The sequence below is a fragment of the Lepidochelys olivacea genome (genome assembly GCF_965140295.1).
Source record: "Lepidochelys olivacea isolate rLepOli2 genome assembly, chromosome: 2".
Classification (NCBI taxonomy): Eukaryota; Metazoa; Chordata; order Testudines; family Cheloniidae; genus Lepidochelys; species Lepidochelys olivacea.
In genome coordinates, this window is record NC_140412.1 from 180,929,762 (window position 1) to 180,955,716 (window position 25,955).

Here is a 25,955-nt window from a genome sequence, read left to right on the forward strand (position 1 = left end):
TGCCTAACCAAAGTAGTTACATGTACACAATAACTGTGTGTAGGCCAGGTCTTAGCTACTCTGCTGAGTTTGGTGGAGTCTGAGATGTTTAGTGATGCTTCTTGAAGCCAAAGAGAGGACAAGTAATTGTAATGGAGATGAACCCTTGATTTGTTTGAAACATCATGAAACTACATGAGCTGTATCCACTTCTTAAATGTTAATCTCACTTGTTTTGAAACCTGTTTTGTTTTAAATATCAAAAAGCCACCTGTTCAGATGGAGTGCTTAGTGCCTGTCAGATTTTAAAAGTCAGTCAACTGCTTTCTAAAAGAAAGCCAAAGGGGTGATTAGGAGTTATATCATATATCGTGAGACGACATGGCAGTGCAATGGCACAAAGTCCATTTTCTGTTCCTTTTCTTTTAAAAAGTTCTGTTACAGCCAGTAGGCTTAGAAATCAAGACCCAGTGTAACGAGGTCCCTGGGGTGCAATCTGGGTTGTTGGTCTGCTGAGCCCTCCTTATCCACCAGCCTGTGCTACCTATCACACTGTGATGCTGATGTCAAGCTACAAGCCTCTGACAGGCACTGCATGCAGACAACTATCCATAGGTAGGGGGACACTCAACTGAGTTGCATAAATCATCTCCCAGCCACTCATGAACCATCGGTAGGGAGGCTCCAGCCAATACCACCTAGCTCCCAGTCTTGCATCCAAGAACTGTACTGTCTTGCACTGGTCAGAAGCCTGGCCAGTGTAAGTTTATTATCTAGTTTGCCACTTCATCAAAAGAAAGTGGATATGCACCAGCCTTTGTAACCTGAGCAGACTTCCCAAGCACTTTAGACAAACTCACTGGTAAGGATAAAATATTAGAATAAGTTTATTAACTACAGAAAGATAGATTTAAGGTGATTATAAGTGGTATGCATACTGGTCAGAAATTTGTTATCTTAAGAAAATTAAAAAGTAAACATGCATTCATAATCCTAAACTTTTAGACAAAGCAAGAGCTGAATCTAACAGCTTTTCTTACCCCAGCAGATGGTACAGGCAGCTTACAGTTCTTCAGTACACAGACTGGACCCTTTTCCAGCCTGAGACTAAATTCCGTCAGTTCAAAGTCCTTTTCTTCCAGACATTCCTCCAGGTGTTGAGGTGGGGTGGCGGGAGGGGAGGGGAGGGGAGGGGATGTGGAAGAGGCCAAGTGATGATGTCACTGTCTCTCTTTTTATACCTTTTTTCAGCTCTTAGAAAGATCCTGGCTGTGACATGGGGGTGTCAGTTCGTCCCCATTGGTCAAGCAGTTTCCATTGCGTAATTCCCTTCTCCAAGAAGTCTCTGGGAAAGTACATTGGGTGTTGATGAGCCTTTAATAACTCCTTTATTGTAACTGAAAGGCTGGTTGTGGGTGTTCCCATCTCACAACATATTTCAGTAATGTATCTATATCTATCTATATCTCAATACCTCATAACTTCACATACAATGATAGTACATACAATCCAACAGGATATTTTTGTTCAGCAAATCATACTTAAAAATGATATCTCACAAGGCATATTTTGTAATCATACTATGTCATAATCCTTTGACAGTGTTGAATATGGTGGTTCCAGGGTGCTACTTTTAGGTACAGAGTGTCACGTCCAGAGAGCTAACTCAGTGGAACAGTAAAACTATTGTATAAATTGTATGTACAGCTGAACTGGAGCCACATGGGAGTTTTAAAACATGCTGATAAAATGTAATTAGCTAAACTCAGAAACCCATGCAATACTGCACGTTGCATTGCACTGGTATGCTTAATCTGATGCCTCTGTGTAGGTCACGTAAGCTTAACCTTCACATTTTTGAAATGTTGATCATAAACTTGTCTCTTTTCTTAAAAAAATAACATAAAGGGACAGATTCTCCACAGATGTCAGTGGAGCTATGCTGATTTGTATCAGCTGAGAATCTGACCCAATGATTTTGGAGTCTATCGGGGTCAGATTTCAAACAATACTTTTTGTTTTGTTTTGGGTGTGGAGGGGGGTTGTTTTGTTTTGAGAGGGAGATGCTGAGGGGAGGTCATAATTTCTTTGCAGATTGACAGGTCTGTTGAGTTGATGAGTCCAAAATCTGTCAAGAAAGACAGTTACATGCATTAGATCTATTCAAGTAAGTTTTATTTTTAGACAATAGCATACGCATGTTATTAATAAGCCTTACAAATCCATCATAAAAATTTACCAGCCCAGGTACACCCTTTGCCTGCATGATGATACTGAAAAAACGAACAATGTTTTACATGCTAGCAAACCACCGCCAGCCCTCCATCTCCCCTGAAAACCCGCTGCAAGTGGGCAAACAATTTTGCAAGTCTATGTTAAAATTTTAGCTAATAGAAACATAGGGGAGTTCATTAGATTGTTTGTGTATCACATAATGACTCATGCTAAAAGTATTTTAACTATTATAAATATATACAATTTTCATTGGTAAACGATCCTCTTGAATTTTGAGTTTAGAGACATCTGACTCAAGATATGCTGTATTTTTATTCAACAGTCCTCCAGGTAAATGTTCCCTTTGTCTACAATGTCACTGTGGTAGAATGAAAAAATCAGAGAAAGCTTGGTAATATCAAAATACACATTTTGAGAGATATCAAGGAGAATATTCTCTTTATTATTTCTCAGTTTCTTTTTTCTAGAATGTCGGCTGTTAAAAATCCTGATACCACTGTCCCATCTCATTAAATTGTATTGTGAAACTTGTGCCTAACCTTTTAAGATATGGTACAGTTAAATTAAAAGTCTCGGTTGCTCCTCCTTAAGAACTTTAATCTAATACCTCCTCACAAATGTATTTTCTGTGTAGTACTTTCTGTGTACACACATTTGTTGGTTAAAATAATTACTCTGTTAAGGTGAAGATGTGGAAATGCTTTGTTCTGAAGAGGTGGGAAGTAATTAGGAAAAGGCTCAGGTATGGGGTTTGGTATTCACTGATGTTTTTAGAATGAGTCAGTCACTGTGAAATGTTCCCTACTCAATTATGTCAATGTACCATATACCTAATTTGCAACATTCATGCCATCTCTGTTCAGAATTCTTCCTGAGCAAAGGTCAACTACCGGCCATGTATATGCCAATCTAATTTTCACATTTGACCTAAGGAAGATTTTAATTTAGGTGCACCAGCAATTCAGAGCTAATTGATTATCCTGTTTTTTCTTTCTATGCCTTGAGAATTGGTTTGGGTACAACAGAAAAAGGGAACATATAGTGGAAGCTGTTCAGGGTTGGGGGAGATGACCAGTTCTGTCTCACAAAAATAACACCAAGTGCTAGCCAGAAAATGGGTATTTTTCACCAACATTTTTGAGAAAATACTGTTCTTTTCTCCGTGGAAAACTTTCAGCCACTTCCAGTCGTAACTAATAACATTCAACTTTAAAAGTTTAGTGGTTTCATTCAGGTAAGCACTCACCAGATTGGACTCTTATATAAAAGCTATACAAACTTTGTGAGACTGACTATAATGACTTTCCCAAGAGGTTCCAGCTTCTTTCCTGGGCACAACCCTATTGCTGGTCTTTAAGGGGAAGACTCAAGGTCCTCCATCTCTCCCTGTGTTCCCACCAAATAACTTCTCTTCTTTGAGCTGCAGAAAACTCAAGTATGGTCTTCATGTGGAGAATAGTGGTAATGGGGTCCAGCACCTCTCACAGCCAATTTGCAAGGCTCCACCACCCCCCGCCCCGGATTCAAATTTAACATTGCTTATACACCACAGAGTGAAGAAATGTAAGATAACGTGGTTAGGAGTAAAATAAGGAAATAGTGGTTGCTATTCAAAAGTCAACAATTTCCAATAGACAGTACACCATTATTACACTGTACCATAGACACTATTATGCCATGTATGAGGATACTCCTGACACTGAAATATGTCCACCCCTTGGGTGGAAGGTGGCTGCTTTTAAAAAGCAACCAGTAGCACAATACAACAGTTTAGGATGGAAAACAAATAATGTTTTATCCAACTGTAATTCTAGTTGGATAAAATCACTTTGGATGGGCTATCACCAGCAGGAGAGTGAATTTGTGTGGGGGGGTGGAGGGCGAGAAAACCTGGATTTGTGCTGGAAATGGCCCAACTTGATGATCACTTTAGATAAGCTATTACCAGCAGGACAGTGGGGTGGAAGGAGGTATTGTTTCATATTCTCTGTGTGTATATAAAGTCTGCTGCAGTTTCCACGGTATGCATCCGATGAAGTGAGCTGTAGCTCACGAAAGCTCATGCTCAAATAAATTGGTTAGTCTCTAAGGTGCCACAAGTACTCCTTTTCTATTAACAGGAGTGTTGCATGTAAGATAGGGGAGGTAATTGTCCTGCTTTACTTAGCACTGGTGAGGCCTTAGCTGGAGTATTGTCTCCAATTCTGGCTGCCACACTTGAGGAAAGATGTGGACAAATTGTGAGACAATCCAGAGGAATGAAACAAAAATTATAAAATGTTTAGAAAAACTAGACCTATGAGGAAAGGTTAAAAAACCTGGGCATCTTTAATCTTAAAAAAAGAAGATGGAGGGGGTACCTGATAAGTCTTCAAATATGTTAAGGGCTGTTATCAAGAGAATGGGGATCAGTTGTTCTCCATGTCCACTGAAGGTAGGAATAGAAGTAATTGTCTTAATGTGCAGAAAGGGAGATTTAGTTTAGATATTAGGAAAAACTTTCTAATAAGGGCAGTTAAGTTCTGGAATAGACTTCTGAGAGAGATTATAGAATCCCTGTCACAAAAGTTTTTTAAGAACCAGTTAGACAAACACCTGTCAGGGATGGTCTAGGAATACTTGGTCCTGCCTCAGCGCTGGCAGCTAGACTAGATTACCCCCCCCAAGGTCTTTTCCAGCCCCACATTTCTATTTTGGATTTACATCCCCTCCAAAAGGTAGCATATCCAGATAGCATTGTGCCTGAATCTGTCGCTGTGTAGCAAATTCTCAATTATTCTGATTTTTTAGCATATATAGTACAGTAACTGTAGTTGGCACACACTGGTGAGATACTGAAAGATATGTAACTGTTCTTCAGTCTGTTACGAAAAAGTTACAAATGAACTAAACTTCTTTAGGCTACAAAGCAAATCAGTTCCCTATGCATTTCCCATTCTTGATTCTCTACAATGAGTAAAATTCACCGACGCAGTTCATTTTCCCTTGGGCATCGTGTCTCATGTTTTTAATAAATTATGTCCTAGATTGGGGGCTTGCATACTTTTTAAATTATTCACAACAATATTTTAGATAGTTTAGTTTGGTATCTTTATCTTAAACCCTCTTTATTTTCAACCATAAACACTCAACACATGTTCAGAGAAGGAGATCATTATGTTTTAATAAAATGTCAGTTATTTTGTTTCCTGATTTGCTGAAGAACTGAAAATAAAATGTATTGTTTCATACACGTCATACATTCCATCAGCTGTTGTCAGTTGGTATTGCTCCACTGATCTGTGATTTACAGCAGCTGAGGATCCTAGTGTCATAGCAGGAGATAACTTAAAAATTAGGATCCACAGTTTAGGTAGGCAGATGGGCTTGACTCAAACAAAAGAGAAATGATGAGTGATGGAGGTCTGGCTTTCTGACTGAACAAGCAGTGCCAAGAGACACTGTCTGGAGAAATGAGCCGTGGTGAGATTTCTCTTGCTTATAATTTCTTTGCTGTGGTCTCCGTGTCACTTAAGATCACAGAACCAGGCTAGAAATTTGATCTATATAAGCTATTTGTATTTAACTTATGTTTATTTGACTGTCTTATTAGTTGGTTTTAACATTGTAGATACCAACAAAAGAAATGCTAAGAGCTAAAGAAATTGGACTGGATCTAGTGTTGATACTGTATGCTTACCAAGAAAGGGTATTTTATCCACATACATTTTGTCTACCCTAGAGCTGAAGACAAAGAGAAGAGAATTATGTGTAGCACTTAACCTAAAATGCAGTTATACTCCAAAAAGTGATTGTCAGAATGGCATTGTGCAGTTCCCTTTCCTATTAAATGTGCTTAGTTTATCAGTGCAAAGATGTCCCCTTCCCCCAACTATCAGTTTTGCAAACTCAGCCAGGGATCTGAAGGTCAAATTGTGTTCCCTATGGCATGCACATCATTCTGCTCCACTTGTAGAATGTTGTAAGTGTAGAGAGGGTGCCGCTGAGATGTACACTGTTATATTTTGTCCCTTAAACTTAGTTATTGTGCAGGGTACATAGGTGTTTCCTGTGTGTCTGCCCAACCCAGTCTTGCAAGGGACATACCTTCCAGGAGAGGACTCCCTAATGCACGTCCCAGGCAGGGTAGGCTCCAGACGCTCTGTTTTCATTACTACTTCTCACAGGCGGAAGGCTGTTTTGCCTTCCCATTGCAATCTGTGTGAAATTGCCAAACAGCAGGGCAGGTCTATATGCAGTTCTTGTACCAGTTTTAACTCTGTTGATTTACACACTGATATAGTTAAAGTGGCACAATCCCTCTTCAGTTATACCTGCATAAAGGAGCTTATGTCAATATAGCTTAATTCCATAAATGTACCAAAATAAGCTATTGTGCTATAAGCTCCTTTATACTGGTATTACTGTGCCCACTGGAGGGGAGTTGTGCTACTTTAACTAATTGGTTAAAAAAAGAGTGTGTAAATGAGCCCTGAGATTCAAGAGGTCTGAATCAAAACAAAATGTATTAAAAAAAAAAACAGAGACAGATCAGATTTAAACATAGGAATCAGTCTACAGAACACATCTCGGGTATGTCTACACTGCAGTAAAACACCCACGGCTGGGCTGTGTCCGCTGACTTGAGCTCAGGCTGTGGGACTATAAATCTGCAGGGTAGATATCTGGGCTCAGGCTGGACATCTATACTGCAGTTTTAAAGCCCCACAGTCTAAGCCCAAGTCAGCTGATATGAGCCAGCCGTGGGTGTGTTATTGTAATCTAGTCATACCGCTATTCTGGAATTCTGCAGAGCTCATCTAGATATGTTCCCTTTAGATTTAGCCAATATCACTATCTGGGCAATGAGTGTTACACATCCCTGTCTTTCCCCCATCTGGCCCTTTCAACCACCCTAAGTCATGTCACCTGGTTTTCTCTCCCCTGTCCTCAGCTTCCGCGGTCCTTCATAGTATGTGACTATTTTTGACGTTAAGGGCGAGACAGAATTCGCTACCATAGCAGGAATGCTAGTTGAGATTATTTATACCAGCATTTCAACAATATAATATTTGTTCAGATGTATCACTTGAGGGAAAGTGTAATAGTTAGAGCTGGTGAAAAGCAGGACTTAATTGTCCTGAGAATTTTGTCCCAATTTTTAATCAAATTCTAAAATTCTAATTTTTTCAACAAATTTTTCTTTGAATTTTGAAAAATTTCAGACACCTCTTGTAATAGCCTGAGTTCTCCATACAAAGGCTATTGTCCCCTATATCTTGTAACCTTTCCTCCTTCACATCTAGTTCCAGAGGAATTTCCCAGATACCTCTTTAAAATCTAGCATTTCAAATGCCCCCTTGATCAACTGCCCCTTACTCAACATAAAATAACGAAATGTTTGAATCTAGGTTTGTATGTCAATTGTCCCTGGCTAGAGGTGTGAGCCTGACTCAAGTTCAATCTGTCTCTTAAAGCAACAGGATAACTATTTTTGTGTAGTTTCCTCTTGATAGCGTTTCTACTCACATATCAAATATGAATTATTGACAGATCACAGCCAACTTGTCACATACATCTACAAGTAAGGGGTTTTCCAGATGGAAATGGGTTAACAATTCTGTTGATGTGAGAAAAGGAGTAGAGTCCCATCTCAATCTCTTATAGCTTTATTGGATGTTCTGGCCAACAGAAGTAAAGTTAGTGAAGTGAGTGGATGAGACTGAATAAACACAGAGAGTTGATTGATGGACTAGGAATGCTGTGTCATTGTTAGTCACTTTTGTGATCATAAATGCACTTTTAAAACCTCTTTCGGTTGGGTCGTGTAAAATGGAAATGCTGTTTCTGAGTGTCTGGGGACATTTCTGTATGTTAGAATGTTGGAAATGAAGGCCTGGTCTGCACCAGGAAATTAGGTTGGCATAACTATGTTACGCAGGATGTGAAAAATCTACAACCCTGAGTGATGCAGTTAAACCAACTTAACCCCTGGCGTAGACTCAGGCCACTGATCAGATCGGAGGGTAGTGATCGATCTATCAGGGATCAATTTATCGCGTCTCGGGTAGATGCGATAAATCGATCCCTGATCACTCTGCTGTCCACTCCGGAACTCCACCACGGTGAGAGGCGGAAGCGGAGTCAACGGGGTAGCAGTGGCTGTCGATCCCGCGCTGCGTGGACGCGAAGTAAGTGATTCTAAGTTGATCTAAGATACGTCGACTTCAGCTATGCTATTCTCGTAGCTGAAGTTGCATATCTTAGATTGATCCCCCACCCCAGTGTAGACCAGGCCTCAGGGATTTGGAGAACCTACGCCAACAGGAGAACCGCACCAGTGAAGGTAACATCTTCACTTAAGTGCTACAGCAGCACAGATGCATTGTTTTAAGCGCAGACAAGCCCAAAGACACTGAAAAGGAGGTCCTGATGAGACTCTGTAATGAAAAATAAGAATTTCAGATGGTTTTATACCCTTGGGTCTTCTCCGTTGTGAGAAGCTTCTAAAAGTTACTTTTAAGAGCTGTGAAGTACTGTTGTCTAGAACTCTGCAAAAGTTCACATTTACATAAGCCTTGAATTCCATGGAACTTATTTAAAACATACATTTCATATCTCCTTAATCAAAAGATTCACTAGCAAACCTGCACAGATATGTGGTTTTGCTTCCAAAGCATGTGAAATTAAAGGTTTTTGCAGCTTGGTCTGGAAGTTGCCAAGTTTGACCTGGTTTCGACTGTGTTTTGCTGCGAGTTTTTGGATTCATTCAACCTCTAAGCACAGATTTGAAATTCAGATGTTCAGAAATTCAGAAACCTGAGAGAATGCTTACAAGAACCCCTGCAAAGTGAGGCTGCTAAAATTTGCACAGCTCTCCTCATGACCCTTTATGTGCAGGTCATGAGAGCCAACTCAGTCTATTTTAAGCATTACCTACTGAACTAAGTAACTTTCACTCATCTTCATTACATCTTTGATATGGTCCCATAGGTCAGTGGTTCTCAACCAGGGGTCCGAGGCCCCTTGGGGGGCCACGAGCAGGTTTCGGGGGGGCTGCCAAGCAGGACTAGCATTAGACTCGCTGGGGCCCAAGGCAGAAAGCCTGCTGCATGAGGTTGGAGCCTGAGCCCCACCTCCTGAGGCTGAAAGTAAAGCCTGAGCAATGTAGCTCTGCGGGGTCTCCTGTGGCATGAGGCCCCCCAGGCAATTGGCCTGCTTGCTACCCCTAACACCGGCCCTGGGCCTTTATATGCAGAAAACCCATTATTGTGACTCAGGGGGGCTGTGGGGTTTTTATAGCATGTTGAATGGGCCTCAGAAGGGAAAAGGTTGAGAACCCCTGCCATAGGTACTGTATTGTTGGACATACAGGTATATGTCAGTTTATACCCATATGTATTTATCCACATATGTTTATTAAATGTAAGAAATAATGCTGTGGGCGGGATTTTCAGAACCACCTGAATGACTTAGGAACACAAGTCCCATTGACTTTCTGTGGGATTTGTGCTCCTAAGTCATTTCTGCGTTTGAAAAGTCAACCTTGTATAATTATAGAACTACGAGATTAACATGCCAGTGATAATAACTGTCTTTAGACTGTGAGCTCTTTAGGCCATGGACCATCTCCTTGGTCTGTATTTATGCAGTGCTCAGTACAGTGGGGTGCTGGTCCATGATTGGGGCTTCTAGGCAGTATGGTAATGCGAATGAATAATAATAATGAGGTTGATGGCTTTTGTGTAGATATTTATAGTGTAAACTCTTTATCTTTTTCACAGAATCATGTAAACCCAGCAATGGATTTTACACAAACTCCTCCAGGAATGCTAGCCCTTGACAACATGCTGTACTTTGCCAAACACCACCAGGATGCATATATCCGGGTAAGGGTTCTTTCCCACTTCACACATTTTAGTTTCACAGCTCTCACAGATTATTTCATATTTTTAAATCATAATCCCAGGAAAACAGATGGGATCCTGACATCACAAAGAGTAATTAACAACTGAACAGAAAACCACAGGGCACAGAACACCACCGCTTTCTGTGAAAGCTTTACGTGAATGCGCCACTATTGTATGTCTGATTCAACTAGTATTAATGGCCTTTGTTTTGTAGAGTGACCTGCAAAGGAAGGGGGAAAATAAGTTTATGCCTTGTGTTATGTATGAAGTAAAATCTGAAAGATTCTGTAAAAAATATGCAGATTTTCTTTCTTTTTTTTCCTCAAGAAGCAGAATTCTCTGTCCTGCTCCAGGCAATTAACCCTGCCAAAAACTGACCTTGGCTCCCCAGGTAAAGATTCCTCTAGTGTCTGTCTAATACACCTTGTCAACTGACCTTATCAACAGTGTCCTAGGGATTAAGGCACTCCTGCTAGGAAGCTATTGGAAATGATATATTTCATCTGGACACAGGGAGAGCCGAAGCATGATTCACTCTGCACGCTCCGCTCCTGCTCCCCCAGTTCCTGCCCACTCCTACTCTTAATTAGTTATTCTAAAGACAGTTTGATAGCAATGAGTTATATGTTGTTTCCTTATATATAGAGGCGTTGAACAGACAATAATCTCAGCATGTGGACATTCTGCTCTTTATATTCCTGAAACTGAATATTTTCCCCTCTATAAGCCTACCTACTATAAGTGAGTGGAGGATGAGAAAATCAATACAGCGGAAGTCCAGAAAGTCATTAAGTATTCCTGAGATAGTTGGCACAGCTAAATGGCATAATTGCAGAGAAGAAGAGACCTATTTAAAGAAGACTAAATACAAGAAGAAAAATAGGCATATATATCATTGTTAGTTTAAAAAAAATTCTAAGAGGAATATGAAATATGTTACGTGGAAAGCTCCATTTAAAAGTGAATTTTAAAGTGTATTCATTAACCTACAGCTTTGCATAAAACAGAATAATACCAAAGCCTTGAGAGGTTTGCAAAGGGCATGCTGACATCTAGTCCAATGATGACCCATAAGCAGAATGTCACCATAATAGGAGACAATAAGAGCTGCCCTTTAAAGACCTCTCTCTATCAGCCTACATCTAATGTGGCCATTAAAGAATGCAGCAGTAACATGGAGTGCAATGAATATTAAACTCAGTACAAAAAAACCCCTAAAACATTATTACATATTAGAAAGTCAGTTTTGAAAGAAACAGAACTAAGACTATATGTTGAAATCTATTTTATTCTCTAAAGAGAATTAGGCAACCGACTCCCATTGAAATTCATATACCCCTTTGAAAATCTGAGCCCTAGAGTAGAATACTCTTTACTGGGGCACTCCAATGGACAGCCTATGATCCCAATTAAGAGAGTATGCCATAATTTTTAAGCAACCTAAATAGAGTTTAAAATTGGGGAGAAATTTTCTACTTAATAAATATAGTCACAACATTTCATTTATTTTTCTTATATTCATCTTTATTTTGCAAGTACTATATTAAGAATGGGATTTAGCATTTCACGCATAATTAACCTCTGTTTAAATATGCTACTCTTAGGGTATTTCTACAATGCAATTAAAAACCTGCGGCAGGCTTGGGCTGCAGGGCCGTTTAATTGCAGTGTAGATGTCTGGGCTTGTGCTGGAGCCCAGGCTCTAGGACCCTGCGAGGTGGGAGGGTCCCAGAGCTTGGGCTGCATCCCGAGCCGGAACAGCTACACCACAATTAAACACCCCTGCAGCCTGAGCCCCATCAGGTGGCAGGAGCCAGCTGTGGGTGTCTAGCTGCAGTGCAGACATACCCTTCATTGTGACAAACTACATGAGAGCTATGGACAAAGACACCATGGGTAAGGGAGGCAGGGCTGCTCTGATAAGAACATGTGACTGCTGAAGCTATTGATGCACACATCTTGAGGGTGAGTCTGGATTTCTTTTTCCCATTACTGTCCTTCTGTCTTTCTTCATACCCTTAAGGCAGCTTATGTTGACCTAACTATGTAAGCAATCTATACTTCAATTTCACTCCCGCCAACGTAACTGCCCTGCTACGTCTACTTAATAACTCCGCCTCCACGAGTGGTGTAGAGTCAAAGTCAGTGTAGTTTGGTTGACAATGCATGTAGACACTGCATTGCTTATGTCGACTGTTTCTGGCTTTTTAGGAACTATCCCACCATGCCCCACACTGACAGTACAATCAATAGAAGCGCTCCTGGTGAGGATGTGCACCGCTGACACAAGGAGCAAAGTGTAGACACGCACAAGTGATGTAATTACTGTGTCAGCGGTATGCTGATGTAAATTAGATCGACTTAATTTTGTAGTGTAGACATGGCCTAAGAGGGAACAATTAAGATTTGTAGGTATTGCAGAAGGTTTTGGTGTAGATACTTGAAGGAGATAAAAGGGTGGAGGCCTAGTGAGCTTAATAAAAAATGGCCTTCAAAGTTTAGGGGATTACGTGGCAAAAGACCTGGTGACAAGGCTGTTAGAAGGAGATTGAGGGGGTGGTTAACTCTGTGTCTTAAAAGAAGAAAGAAAACAGTGTTGTGGAAATTCTGAAATAGAAATAATTAAAAACAAATAAAGCTGAACAACCTTCTCCTCCTGCCTTTTGATTCCTTTCCTCCTCCTTCTCTTTTTCTGCTGGCTACAGTTCAGCAAGACACTTCTCTCTATAATAGAATGTGTTCTTTTGTTTATACAACTCTGTTCCTCCTCTACCCCAGTCAGTTTTTCAACTAGTTGTGGGTTTTTCATTTGGACATTTACGTTAATGTCATTGAATTTCACTGCCTGTTTACCATTTAATGTGATTGGGGGGCCTCTTTAGAAAAATGTTGTTTAGTATAAAGAAAGCACAGTTGTCTCTAATTATATGGTTTCCTTGCTACCTTCTGTATGTTTAAAAAAAAAAAAAAAAAGTTTGTTACGGAATTAGCATTTCTCCTTTTTTTTTTTTCTTTTGGATAACTAATGGCTTTGGTGATATCAGTGACTTCAGTAAAGTACACAGCAGTTTTTCATGTTCCACTTACAAAATCCATTGCAATTCTTAGAGGCTCTGCTTTTAAAAGGTGCAGTCATGTAATATATGGTATTCACTGATGGAAGTAATACTGAATCTTTGAAAGAAATTAAAGAACTTTTAACATTCAAAAGGAAAAATTGGCAGTTTCCCAAGTTGCATAATTATAGGACAGTTCATAGTGTGTAATTAAAGTTAACAGTGAAGCAAGTGATTGGAATAAAGCTTTGTGACAGATAATCTTTTTTTCCTGTTCTTATGGAGCAGACAAGTTCCTCCCCACCCAACCCAAAACACCTCAGCAGCAATTTCTAATATTTTTTTACAATAAAATTAAGTTACCATTTAAATGTATACTATGCAGTACAGGGATTTTCCATTAAAATGACATTTTCCTGTAACTAACTTGCAGTACTATGGAGCTGAAACTTTCCTTACTGTAAAAAGTGGCCCCCGGAAATGCCTTTTTTTTTTTGTGGTTATAATCTCTTGTACTTCCTCATTGCTTTGTCTGGGATCTGTTGAAACAGATCTTTAATGGCCCACAGCTGGGCAGATATTACCAGTACCAGTGAGAGACTCGGGTACAGTATGCTTAATGCACAGTAATTTATTTGACAAAGAATCACACAAGCAGTTAAGATTACATAGCAAACATCTTCCCCCCAGTAAGCCTCAGCGCCTACAAGCATAAACCCTCAGTAACTATGTTGGCCTTACACGGTATCCTGACTGGCAAACAAAGCAGGTATATCTACCAATTCTAGATGGAGACTTTTTCTCTTCTCTTCTGTCCCCTTTCAGGTACTTGATCTGTCAAGGGTCCCCCGAAGCATGTATTGGTTACCCTGACGACCTCTGGTTCTGCCACAAATGTTCCTCGAGGTGGGGTCTCGGTTACCCCGATGACTTCTGTCCCACAGTCTCAAACCTCTTCAGATGTTAATTGGGGAACACTAACTTAGCTAATTTACTGTGCTTAGCATATATACCCTTTTGTTCTCAAAGGAGTCTCATGCTCCAAAAATATGCTGTGTGGGCGTTTATTACTGGTATATTCTAATTAATATTTTGGAAGGAGGGGCTGCAGAACAGACCCAAACCAAAGCTCAATCAACACTTACCCTCTCATCAATCATTCACTTAGGCTCTTAGCATGATGTCATCCAGAAAGGGTCATTTTGACCCATGTCAGCTCGCACCAAGCCCACTGATCGCATGATTTTATGTCTTCTTTACTTTGTGAGCTGGTCCCCCTTGGCTGATATTCCAAAGTTCAATGTTGAAACATACACGCAGCTTGAGTCGTTATTAACCTTTCAAATGCAGTTTCAGCAATTCCAGTAATTTTTCACATCACTCATCTAATGCTAAGAGAATTCGGCTCCCAGAATCCTCTAGCAAGTTCAGATGTACCAAGTCATACCAAACTCATGTTTGCCACATTCATTCACATCAGTTACAGAAATTCATAATAATTTGGCCCAACAGGATCTATAGCGCAAGGCTTTTTTATTTGAAATCCATGATTTTTTTTTTTTAACAAGATACAATTAGGAGTGAACTATATAGCTTTGTATCTGACTTACTTTGTTTTTGTGTATGTGCATGCTTGGATACTTATATTGATGTAACAAATGGAGTGTCCATTTCACTAGTCTATCCCTGGAGATTAATGGAACCAGAATGGTTCTAGATGTTTATAGGCGATTCTAGTCTCCTGTATTAGTGAGCTAGTAGAATATGAAGGTGGTGGTTGTTCATCACTGATACGTTGGGTTCTAAATGACTCATTCCCATAGATCACCTTCACAGATCACCTTGGTATACTGATGACCTGCAGCAGATGCAAACGTGGGAGGGAGCATAGAGTGTTGCTGCTGGTCTTTGTTCTCCCAAGCCAAGTCAAATGAAACATGTTGTGGCTGTTATGCAGGCAAAGAAGGGTTCTCATCTCTATGATTCTCATCTAGTGCTTCTGTTCTGGGCGATGTATAACTCAATGAATTCTTTGTATTTTTTCTTGGCTGTGCTCAGTCAGATTCTGATGGGTCTTGCTGTTTTCCTGGGGTCAGATTGTGTCTGGTGGAGACAAATATATCTCCATTGACCTTGAGTTTCAACTAGTTTTTGCTAGTGGTGGGACCTTAGTGGTGCTATTTGTGAGTTGGAACCATGTTTCTCCTGTTTAGTAAAATCAAATGCGGAGGTATTGAGTCCATTATTGTTTGAAATCATGAATGTGTTCTTGAGTAAAGGCAAAATACCAGGTAACTCTGGCATCACTGAATTTCCCAGATTCTTATCAATCACATTTTTAGCCTATGTATCATATAAATACTGCACTGGTCAAATTAGCTGATGATCTCCAATTTGGGATGGACAAAGGAAAGCTGTCCACACTGATTCATTTAGGTCTCTTGCCATCCTTTGATGTCATTGACCACAAGGTGGTATTGATTTGACTAGCAGATCTGTCTGGAGAGACTCGCAGTAGACTGAGATCACAGTGGATTTCATTTACTATCTTTTAGATAGTCTGTGATGTTATTCTGTCTTGTTTTCAATAATATATGTCTTGTTCTCAGACTCTCATGATGGCTTATGTCTGAAAGTAAAATCGATATTGTAAATATCGTATTGGCAACTTTTTCAAATTTGTCACGTGGATCCATTTATAGATGAAGGATGAGATTGTCAGCTGTTGTGAATGGCCAAGCTGCCATTGAAGTCACTGGACCTGAGCCAATTCACAGCAGCTGAGAGTTTGATCACATGTGTATAATCAAAATGCTGCTGGGTGCACTTTCCTCCCCTGAGACTATTTGGTGATTATTATTACTTACTTTAGTTGTGACTTCTTTACTGCTCTGCCAAGAGTGAAAAACAACAGAAGAGCAAGGGAACATGCTTCATGTGTGGAATAGTTCAAATACTCCAAATTCTCCAGGTATTTTTTTCAGCTATCCCTCTGCATTAGAGTTAACCTCAATAAGTTTTCTATATGAGGGGTTCTCAGCCTTTCCTTTCCTGAGCCCCCCATAACGTGCTATAAAAATTCCATGGCCCACCTGTGCCACAAAACTGTTTTTCTGCATATAAAAGCCGGGTCCAGTATCAGGGGATAGCAAGCAGGGCAATTGCCTGGGGCGCCACTATGGTTGCTAACTTTCTAATCACACAAAACAGAACATCCCTGCCCTGCTCCTGCTCTTCCCCTTCTTTGAGGCTCTGCCCATGCCCCGCCCCTTTTCCAATCTCCGTCCCCGCTCCATTCCCCCTCCCTCTGTTGCTCACTCTTCCACACCCTCACTCACTTTCACCGGTCTGGGGCAGAGGGTTGGGGTGTGGAAGGGGGTATGGGCTCTGGGCTGGGGGTGCAGACTCTGTGGTGGGGCTGGGGATGAGGGGTTTGAGATGCAGGAGAGGGTTCTGGGCTGGGGAAGGGTTGTGGTGGTGGGGGGATGAGGGCTCTGGCTGGAGGTGGAGCCAGGGATGAGGGGGTTGCAGTGTAGGAGTGGGCTTTGGGCTGGGCCAGGGGTTTGGGGTGGGGATGGGGTGCAGGGTCCTGGCGACATTTACCACGGCTCCGAGGAAGCATCTGCCAGGTCCCTCCAACCTCTGGGCACATTGGTGACCAGGCGTTCCGGTAGAAAACTGGATGCCTGGCAACTCTAGGCCCCATACCACATGGGGCGCCATGAAGCTAAGGTTATCTGACTTGAGCTTGAGGCCCAGGTGATGGGGCTTGGGGCGATGTGGCTTTGGCTTTCTGCCCTGAGTCCCAGTGAGTCTAATGCCAGCCCTGCTTGGTGGATACCCTGAAACCTGCTCGCAGCCCCGCAGAGGGCCTTAGACCCCTGGTTGAGAACTGCTGTTTTATATGTTAGTTCACAGGGCCAATCTGACCATGTCTCTGAGAATTGCTAGCCAGTCACCATTGGTAGTTTAAAAACTACTGACTAGGTGGGAAAGCAATAGTGCAAACCATTTTTAGTCCCTGTGACTGTTAGTCAGTAGGATTATGTCCGGTAATCCAAAGGTGTAATATACTGCTATACACTTACATATGTATACAGGTATACACTTTACAGGCAGGCGGTTTCTTCAACTACTACCTTTCTTTTTTCATCTTTGAGCCTTCAAAAATTTTGGAGGAGGAGGAGGTGTCGTTTCTGAGCCACAAGATGCAGATGAACATTGCTGGCATTCTGTGAAGATCATTCATAACTTTAATGGGTTGAGTCACAGTCAGACTGTGTATTTTATAACCCATACATTTGTTGTATAGGAGGCTTCCTACACACCCTTCCACCAATTCACAAAAGCCTCCTTGTGCCTACTCATTCTATCCTGATCAGAACGAGTTGTCCACCATATAGTTTGAGCAATTTTGAAATAAAATTTAGTTTGATTCCTGTAATCCTATTTCCACCCCCCAAAATGATTGGAAAAGGATATAATTTATTTCCATTTTGTTAAAGCTGATAAGAAAAGTGAGCTTTGTTGCATTTGTTTTTCTAATATGTACAGCCTATTATCCAGGTCATTGGTTCCCAACCATTTTTATTTTATTGTTGCCTTCTCTCATTATTTTATTTCTCCATTTTCTTTTGCCTGTTCTCCATCTCCCACACCCCTTGTCTTTATTTTATTTTCTGTTCCTTTTTATTTCTTACTCTTTTTTCTGTTCTTTCACATATCTTACTCTTTTTCACATCTTACACTCCTCCCCCTCAGTAGCTCTGTTACCCCTCCTTGTTCCCTCACTTACCAGAAGGCTGCATATTTCTGGGGGTTGGGAACAGCCATTTGTGTCTGCAAGATTGAGTTGAGTTCTGTGGGAGCTGAGAACAGCTTGGGCTGCTGATTAAACTTGTGGCCCAGTACATGGGAGCTGCCAGCTAAATTAAGTCCTGGTCCACAGCTCGCTGAAGTTGATGGGAGTCTTTGGATCAGGTCCTTCGGGTGCCATAATGGGAGCATGGAAAGAAGATAGGTGGCTTTTTTGGAGCCACCTACTACTGTTTCTGCAGAGGTTTGTGGTGTGTATGTGTAGGATATGGGGTCGTGTAGCTTTTATCACTCACTCTGACCCTCTCCTCTGCCCTGTGCACCATCTTATCCTCTGAACTAGTCTGGTGCTATGTTGCAGCCCACCCCACAGGTGTGAAACACTGATTTAGGCCAGCAGGTCTCAAACTTCATTGCACCATGACCCCCTTCTGACAACAAAAATTATGACATGACCCTGGGTGGGGGGAGAGGGTGTGTGGAGCCAGAGTTGCAGCCCTGTTGCCCCAGGCAGATGGGGGCAGGGGCACGGCAGAGCCTGAACCCTGCTGCCCTTGACTGAAGCCCTTGGGCTTTGGCCTGGGCAGCAGGGCTCAGGCTTTGGCTTCAGCCCTGGGGCCCAGTGAGTCTAATGCTGGTTCTGGCAACCCCATTAAAATGGTGTCATGACCCACTTTGGGGTCCTTACCCACAGTTTGAGAAGTACTGATTTAGACATTTCTCATGTCTGTATCACAGTGTTGGGGTGCAGAGGCTTGGAGTGTGGGAGGGGGCTGAGGCAAGGGGTTGGGGTGTGTGGGGGATATGGGCTCTGGGTTGCGGGGGTGCAGGTTTTGTGGTGGGATTGAGGATGAGGAGTTTGCAGGAGGGTGCAGGAGGGAGTTCTAGCCTGGGACCAAGGGATTTGGAGTGCAGGACGGGGCTTAGGTCTGGGGCAAGGGATTGAGGTGCAGGAGGGGGTGAAGGCTCTGGCTGGGGTGCAGGCTCTGGGGCAGAGGGGTTCAGGATGCAGGGGGGTTGGGTGTGTGGGGGGGGAGAGGCTTTCAGCTGGGGGTATGGGCTCTAGAGTGGGGCCAGGGATGAAGGCATGCAGGATGGGGCTCAGGGGTGAGGCAGGGGGTTGGGTTTCGGGAGGAGATTGCGGGCTTGAGCTCAAGGCTGAGGCAGGGGGTTGGGGTGCGGGAAGGGTTGCGGGGTGCAGACTTTGGGAGGGAGTTTGGGTGCTGGGAGGGGGCTCTGGGCTGGGGCAGGGAGTTGGGGTGCAGGAGCGAGTGCAGGCTCTGGGTGGCACTTACCTCAGGCAGCCTTTGGGAAGCTGCTGGCACGTCCGGCTTCTAGGTGGAGGGGCAGCCAGGGGGCTCTGCATGGTGCCAAGTCTGCAGGTGTCATCCTCACAGCTCCCATTGGCCACAGTTCCTGGCCAATGGGAACTGCAGAGCCAGTGCTCAGTGTGAGGGTGGCATGCGGAGCCCCCTTGGCTTCCCCTACACCTAGGAGCTGAACATGCCAGCAGCTTCCAAGGAGGTGCACGGAGCCAGGTAGGGAGCCTGCTGTGCCACCAACTGGACTTTTAGCTGCCCAGTCAGTGGTGCTGACCAAAGCCGCCAGAGTCCTTTTCAACTGGGCATTCTGGTCAAAAAACAGACACCTGGCAACCCTATCTTCAATACTGGGGGAAGGAGGAATCTCTGGCTCCAGCTATTGCTTCAGTGGCTCCAGGGGGGAAGAGGAGACACTGCATGGTGTTGCAAAGGCCCTCCTCCAACCACCAGTACCCTCAGCACCTGCAGGAAGCAAAGAGAGGCTCTGATCCTATTTCCCAAGGTGAAGTGGTGGATGGACCTACTGTTTGTTGTGAAACTTTCATTAGAGTGATTTGGTTTGGTTGGAAGAGGTCAAAGGGAGGCGCAAAAGCAGGGCCACCACACCAGATGGGCAGCAGGGGCACGTGCTACAAGCCGGGCAGGAGTCGAACTTGCAATCTCCTGATCCGTAGTCAGTCGCGTTATCCATTGTGCTTCACTACAAAAGGAATTTACTGTTCATGTACATTTGGCAGGAATAATGTCAAGGCAGCATCAAAGGCTCTGAAATTGGACTGCATGCCATGCTGTTGGCACTACAGTCCGACAAGCAGAAAGGTTCTTTCAGTCTGGAATTATTCATTGTGCAGCACTGTCCATGAGGAACAATTGAAGGTACATCCCAGATTAGCATCTAATATTGCAGTATTTGATTTTATTATACTGCGTATCCATTGCTCAGTACAAAACAATATGAAGAACTTCATAATTTTCAGGTGCCAAACTAAACATTCCATACAAAACACAAGTATGGGGAAAACCCCCACTAAGTTACTAAGGTTGCAAGGTCAAACACTCAAAAGGAAGGAAATACCAGATTTAAGGTATTCAGATATGTTCAACTTTAATTTTGACCCCTGGTGCACATGCATTATGGTACAGTCTTCAGTTACATGATCACATATTTTATTTTTTCCACAGGACTGCTTCACATTGTTTCATGGCTGGCTAACCATATTGGTGGTCCATGCCTCCTGTTTGACAGCTCTTCCTGTGAGCAGCAGACTACAGGACACCCCTCACCCCTCAGTTGGATATTCTGCACCCAACTTCCCTATGTGGTGATCCATCACAGACTTATCACCCGTGGCCCTTAACTTGATCCAGTAGATAAACCTTAGCTTCCTTTCAGTAAAGGCAAGGTTTTTCAGCTGAGTTCCTTATATCAGAGAGATTATTTCCCTTAGGGCTGATCAGCCTTTCTCTGATACTGCCATTTGAATAAGATGTCCAAACTCCTCTGGCCTACCACTCCAAGCTCCTCCTTCCCTGGATGATAGGCAGTGATCCAAATCCCTTTGCCTGGGAGTAGTAATTTTTTTGTTTTGTCCTGCAAAGCTGTAGTTGTTCCACATGAATACACAGTAGAAGGCTGGAGAAGAAAGATGGGGGGCTGAGGAACGGGGAGGCAAAAGGAGCAACATGGGAAGATGGAAGGAAAACAAATAGATAACAGAGGTAGGAGGAGAGGTTACAGAGACAACACAAGAGGAAGATGGTTAGAAGGACAGTGGGATGTATGTAAAGGAAAATGACGATAAAAGCTTTGGGAGCAAAGGCAGAGTGGAGAAAGGGAAAGACAGAAATCCTATCTTCCCATAATAGGGCCTCTTATCCAGCACAATCAGGAAAAGCTATTTCCAGACAAGGCAATTAAGGCATCTGGACATGGCAGGAATGATAGAGAAGTTCATTGTACATAACCAATGGTAAGAAAATGCAAAGGAGAAGAAAAGATAGAATGTCATGTTTCTTTTAGCATTCAAATACTTCCAGATTGCTTCTATGGGATCTGGTGAGGGTTATTATCTTAGCCAACATCTCCTTTTGATGTTTGCCAGTCACACACTGCAAGAAAAGTAGGGCTTGGCTATATTATTGTACAACAAGTGTAGAGAAATACTGATAGTTAATAGTGCCATGATGCCTGTCAAAGCATCTATGTTCGGATTTATTGTATTACTGTAGCTGTAGTGAATCTTTTAGTCCTTCACTCTGTATCTCATTCCCAGTCATAATGAATCTCTGTGGTATTAGCAAACCTATAGCTCAGTGCAGGAATCTAAGAAATACCACCAACAATTTGCTTTGGAGCAATATTCTTTGAGCCAATGTCATCCTTAATGTGTGAACTAGGGGACTGGCTAAATTCATTTCTTAACATTGAAGGAAAATATTTGGCTGCCAGTTTCTTCCTTCTATATTTTGATGGTGGAAATCATGAAGGCAATACCCATCTTTATAACTTTGTTCTCAGTTATTAATAAAAAGTCAATTGAAAATATATAAGCTGCTTGCCTTGTCTAGCTCAATGTTATGTTATGATCAGATATGAAAAATATGTCTCTGCCCAATATTGAGGGACCTCATCATGCTCCAATGGCATGATAGTCAATGAAGGATCACCAAGGAATGATGTAAAGTTTCCAGCAACAGTTAAGTAAAACTTTTGTTTCCTGTTTGTTGCTGGAAACTTTACATTGTATCTCTGTGATTCTGGCATGAGACTTGAGATTTTGCTATGCTATCCTCTGTAGTTTTGGACTTTTTTCCTGCAGTTACCAGTTTATTGTAAGAGTTTTGGGTGATGGTTCCTATTGATTATAATCAACATACTGTAAAGTATATAGAGTAGTCGGTATAAAAAAAGTCACATGTACCAAGAAAGAAATTTCCTCCTCTATATCTTTCTCGATGCCTAGTTGGGTTCGTGGCTGTTGGATGTCTAGCATTCTTGTTTACTGGAGAAGGTGCCTGACTCCCTCCAGGACAACTGCTGGATAAATGTCTATCATTTCCAGCTTTGATGCTGTAGAAAGAAGCATCATTTAAACAATCAGTTTAGTTGACCCTTTGCTGTCTAAGGTTTAGCTGTAGGTGTAGACAGGGTCAAACCATGGTCAGCACCAGGTCAGCTATATCGATTGCTGACAATCAATGACTGAAATGGTACCATTTCCAAATGTAAACAAAGGCCTTCGTTTCTCTCTCTGACCCACCTTGATTTTGTTTAGTAAGTATTTGGAAACTTTCCCCTCCACTCCACAGTAAAGATTGAAATTTAGGGGGCGAAAGCAGTATTTGCTGTGGAACAAATTAAATAATTTGGAAAAATACATTATAAAACAGTAAGACAACATTTGCAGCAACAATATTCTCCAATTCCTGCCCCTTAATTAGCTATAGAATATTACTGGTGGGAATGGTTAAAAAAAAAAAGGGGGGGGGGAATAACATTTACTTTCTTAAAAATTGTCTCCTCTTGCCCTTTCACATTTCTTTAACCCATTCTTATTTTCTTATTTTTCAGTAACATCTTCAACTTGTTCCTCTTAGGATTTATTTTGTCTTCCTTTTTAGCTTTACTCTCTTCTGTATTGTACACATATTCTGTATTCTAGCTATACTTTCCCCCTTTATTTGTTGTTTCTTCGTTCTCTTTTCTTTCCTCTGAGCTCTCCCTAGCCTCTTCTCTCGTATTGTTTCTTCTGCTTGCTCTCCCCTGTAGTTTTTCTTCCTTTTCCTTGGTCTCTTTCCCTTTATATCTTTTTACCTTTTTCTCCATCCTGGATCCTTTTTAAACTGTGAGCACTGCACATAGCAGTTGTCTTAACTTTCTTCACAGTGCCTCAGTGTAGGGGTAGTGGTCTCTGAACAAGAACTGAGCTTATTTCCCAGTTATGGTTTAAATACTTAAAACAGTTGTGGGTTAGGTTTGGAGTTCCAGCCTGTGCTCTAAATTTCATAACTTGTGTTTAGTTAAACCAGATAATGTTGTACACAATAGCTTTGTGGTAATTATGAGGCTGTAAACAAATTCTGTCAGTTGGAGCAGTTAAAAGACTTTTCAGAAAACTACTGAGGTCCAGTGAAAAATTTTCAGAACTTTACTCAAATGGTCATATCCAAGAAAAGATTAAGCCATTATGTGTATACCATACACTGTTATCAGAATGGTACAATTTCCCTAAATTGTACCATTCTGATAACAGTGTATGGTATACACATAATGTATGTATGGGGGAGAGAATCACAGTTGCACACCTGTCAGTTTCTTTGTTGGAGCATTGAGAGGGCTGGCAATAGAAGGAAATGAAGGAGAGAACTGGATGAGCAGCATGCAGCACTCCCACAATGTGGAGTAAGGATTGTCTTTTCTTTAAATGTGTATACAGCACTTAGAATCGTGGAGGACCAAATCCCTGACTGGGGCCTCTAGATGCTACCACGTGCAAATAATAAACATCCGAAAACACTGAGGGAGGTAGTACCGTACCAGGAAAGGAGAGAGCGGCCAGGTAATTCAAGGCTGAGATGAGGTCAAGAGGAGTTGCATCTTAACCGTGGATTTCCATTTGAATAGGGATTATGTGGGTTTAGTGATACCTTGGCTGTTAATTTTTCTTAGAGGAATAAATAAACAGAATCATGCATCAAGCTAAGTTATAAAATCTAATACAAAGGTGCATGAGTATTTTTGGTCTAGATCCGTATATTACTTCATAGATATATTTCTTTCCCTGCTAGTGTTTTTGAGCAATTTGCTAAAGAAACCTGTTTGCCCGCTGACTATTTCTGTCCCCTTCACAACCAGAGAGCTCAGGGAAACAAAGATAAAACAAAGATACAGCCTTTGTCAGCAGTATTTTATTAATGTTTTATTTTGCATCAGGATATGGTATTCCTAAATTATGAAAAGTGTATTACAGATAAACTAATGAATGTTTTAAATCTATTGCCAAGATTAGGAATTATTTCTTCTGGGCTGTTTATAAGAGCTGTTTTTTACAGTAATTGTGGCTTATTAAAGATCAGTATCTGTAACTGTAGAATTTACATCCACATATTTAACGGCAGCTATGCCTTTTCCATCTTCCTTGCTTGAAAATTCTTTACTATGTGTCATGTCTTCTTTGTTCTACACAGAAAATGTGAAAAGATGGTTGCTTGAATGGAAGGAGAAAGGAGCATTCTGAAGCTGCTTTACATATTGATTACTCAAATTGCCATTTAATTTGGTGTTTAGTAGTACACAGTACCTCAACTATTTCTCAGCCATTCTTATTGATTGCAGTAATTCTGCTTTAACATTATACGAAGATACAGTTTTACCATTAAATATTTATGCACTCATGAAATGTTAACACGTTGGGTTAATGTGAAATTCAACAAAATGCATTTGCCAGGAGCAGTGATATTGCTAAGACTGGTGCCTTTTTTCCCTCCGCTTTCATTTTCTCTCCGCATTGATTTTATTACTCACTTTCCTTAGCTGTCTCTAAATCTGTGTCAAAACAGCCCCTCGGTCCAGTATGCAGATTTTATTTTTTATTATGAGAGAGAAAAATAAAACAAGTGATTTCAATAACGTGAGATGAAGCATTGCATTTTGCTTGTATCATTCTATCCTATCTCCAGCACTTGGGTCTGGGAGCAGATCACTTTTTCCTATGAGAAGGACTCTAAAACAGAATGACTAATCCAGAATGCATAGTGGAGAGATGTTCACTTGTTCCTGAAGGGTGGCTGCAGGAATGTAAAACAAAAATTGCAGACGTGTTTCTTTGTTTTGGTACAGCTGTTATCCAGGTATTGCACTGAATAATTAGGCATAGTTTAATCCTAAACTTCTAGCAGAAAAAAGAACTCCTCTAGCAGAGCATTGAACTACTCAGAGGCTAAGAGACTGACTGCCTTTCTCCTCCTGTACCACTGATGCTGTTCGAGATCAGTTGGGGCACATCCACTAAGAGACTAAATATCTGGAGGCAGGTGGCAGGACATACTCACTGGTGATTCTTTAACCCATCTATTAAATACCACCTTTGTGGAAGAATCCTATAGGATTTAATAAAGATAAAACAATTAGGATTCTACAGGAATTATTGTAAGAACCTATAGAATGAAATCTTTTCTGTAGGGTGTGGGTTGATTGGTTTTAAGCGATGTGACAGGGTCGGGCAAGATGGCTACAGGAGAGTGACAGAAGGCAGATATATTAGCCCCAGATTAAACAGATCCCTTTTCCCTGGGTAAGGTAACACAGGCAGTTCCAAAACAATCAGGGACTTGCTGGAATCAATTAAGGCAGGCAGGCTAATTAGGACATCTGGAGTCAATTAAGAAGCTGCTAGAATCAATTAAGACAGGCAGGCTAATCAGGACATCTGGTTTAAAAAGGACCTCACTTCAGTCAGTGAGAGGTGTGCAAAGAGCTGAGAGTGAGAGGGTGTGCTGCTGGAGGATTGAGGAGTACAAATGCTGTCTGGCATCAGGAGGAAGGTCCTGTGGTGAGGGTAGAGAAGGTGTTGGGAGGAGGCCATGGGGAAGTAGCCTAGGGAGTTGTAGCTGTCACACAGGTGTTACATGAAACACTGTAGACAGCTGTGATCCACAGG

At 41.7% G+C, this 25,955-nt stretch overlaps 1 protein-coding gene across 2 annotated transcripts in view; it reads left to right on the forward strand.

The window, feature by feature from the left end:
* ELMO1 (engulfment and cell motility 1) overlaps window positions 1-25,955 on the forward strand; it is a 417,156-nt gene that overhangs the window by 192,393 nt on the left and 198,808 nt on the right. For both annotated transcript variants that reach the window (XM_084621572.1, XM_084621573.1), the window contains exon 14: window positions 9,978-10,082. In XM_084621572.1, coding sequence (XP_084477698.1) covers window positions 9,978-10,082 — 105 coding nt within the window. The remainder of the gene's footprint in view (window positions 1-9,977; window positions 10,083-25,955) is intronic.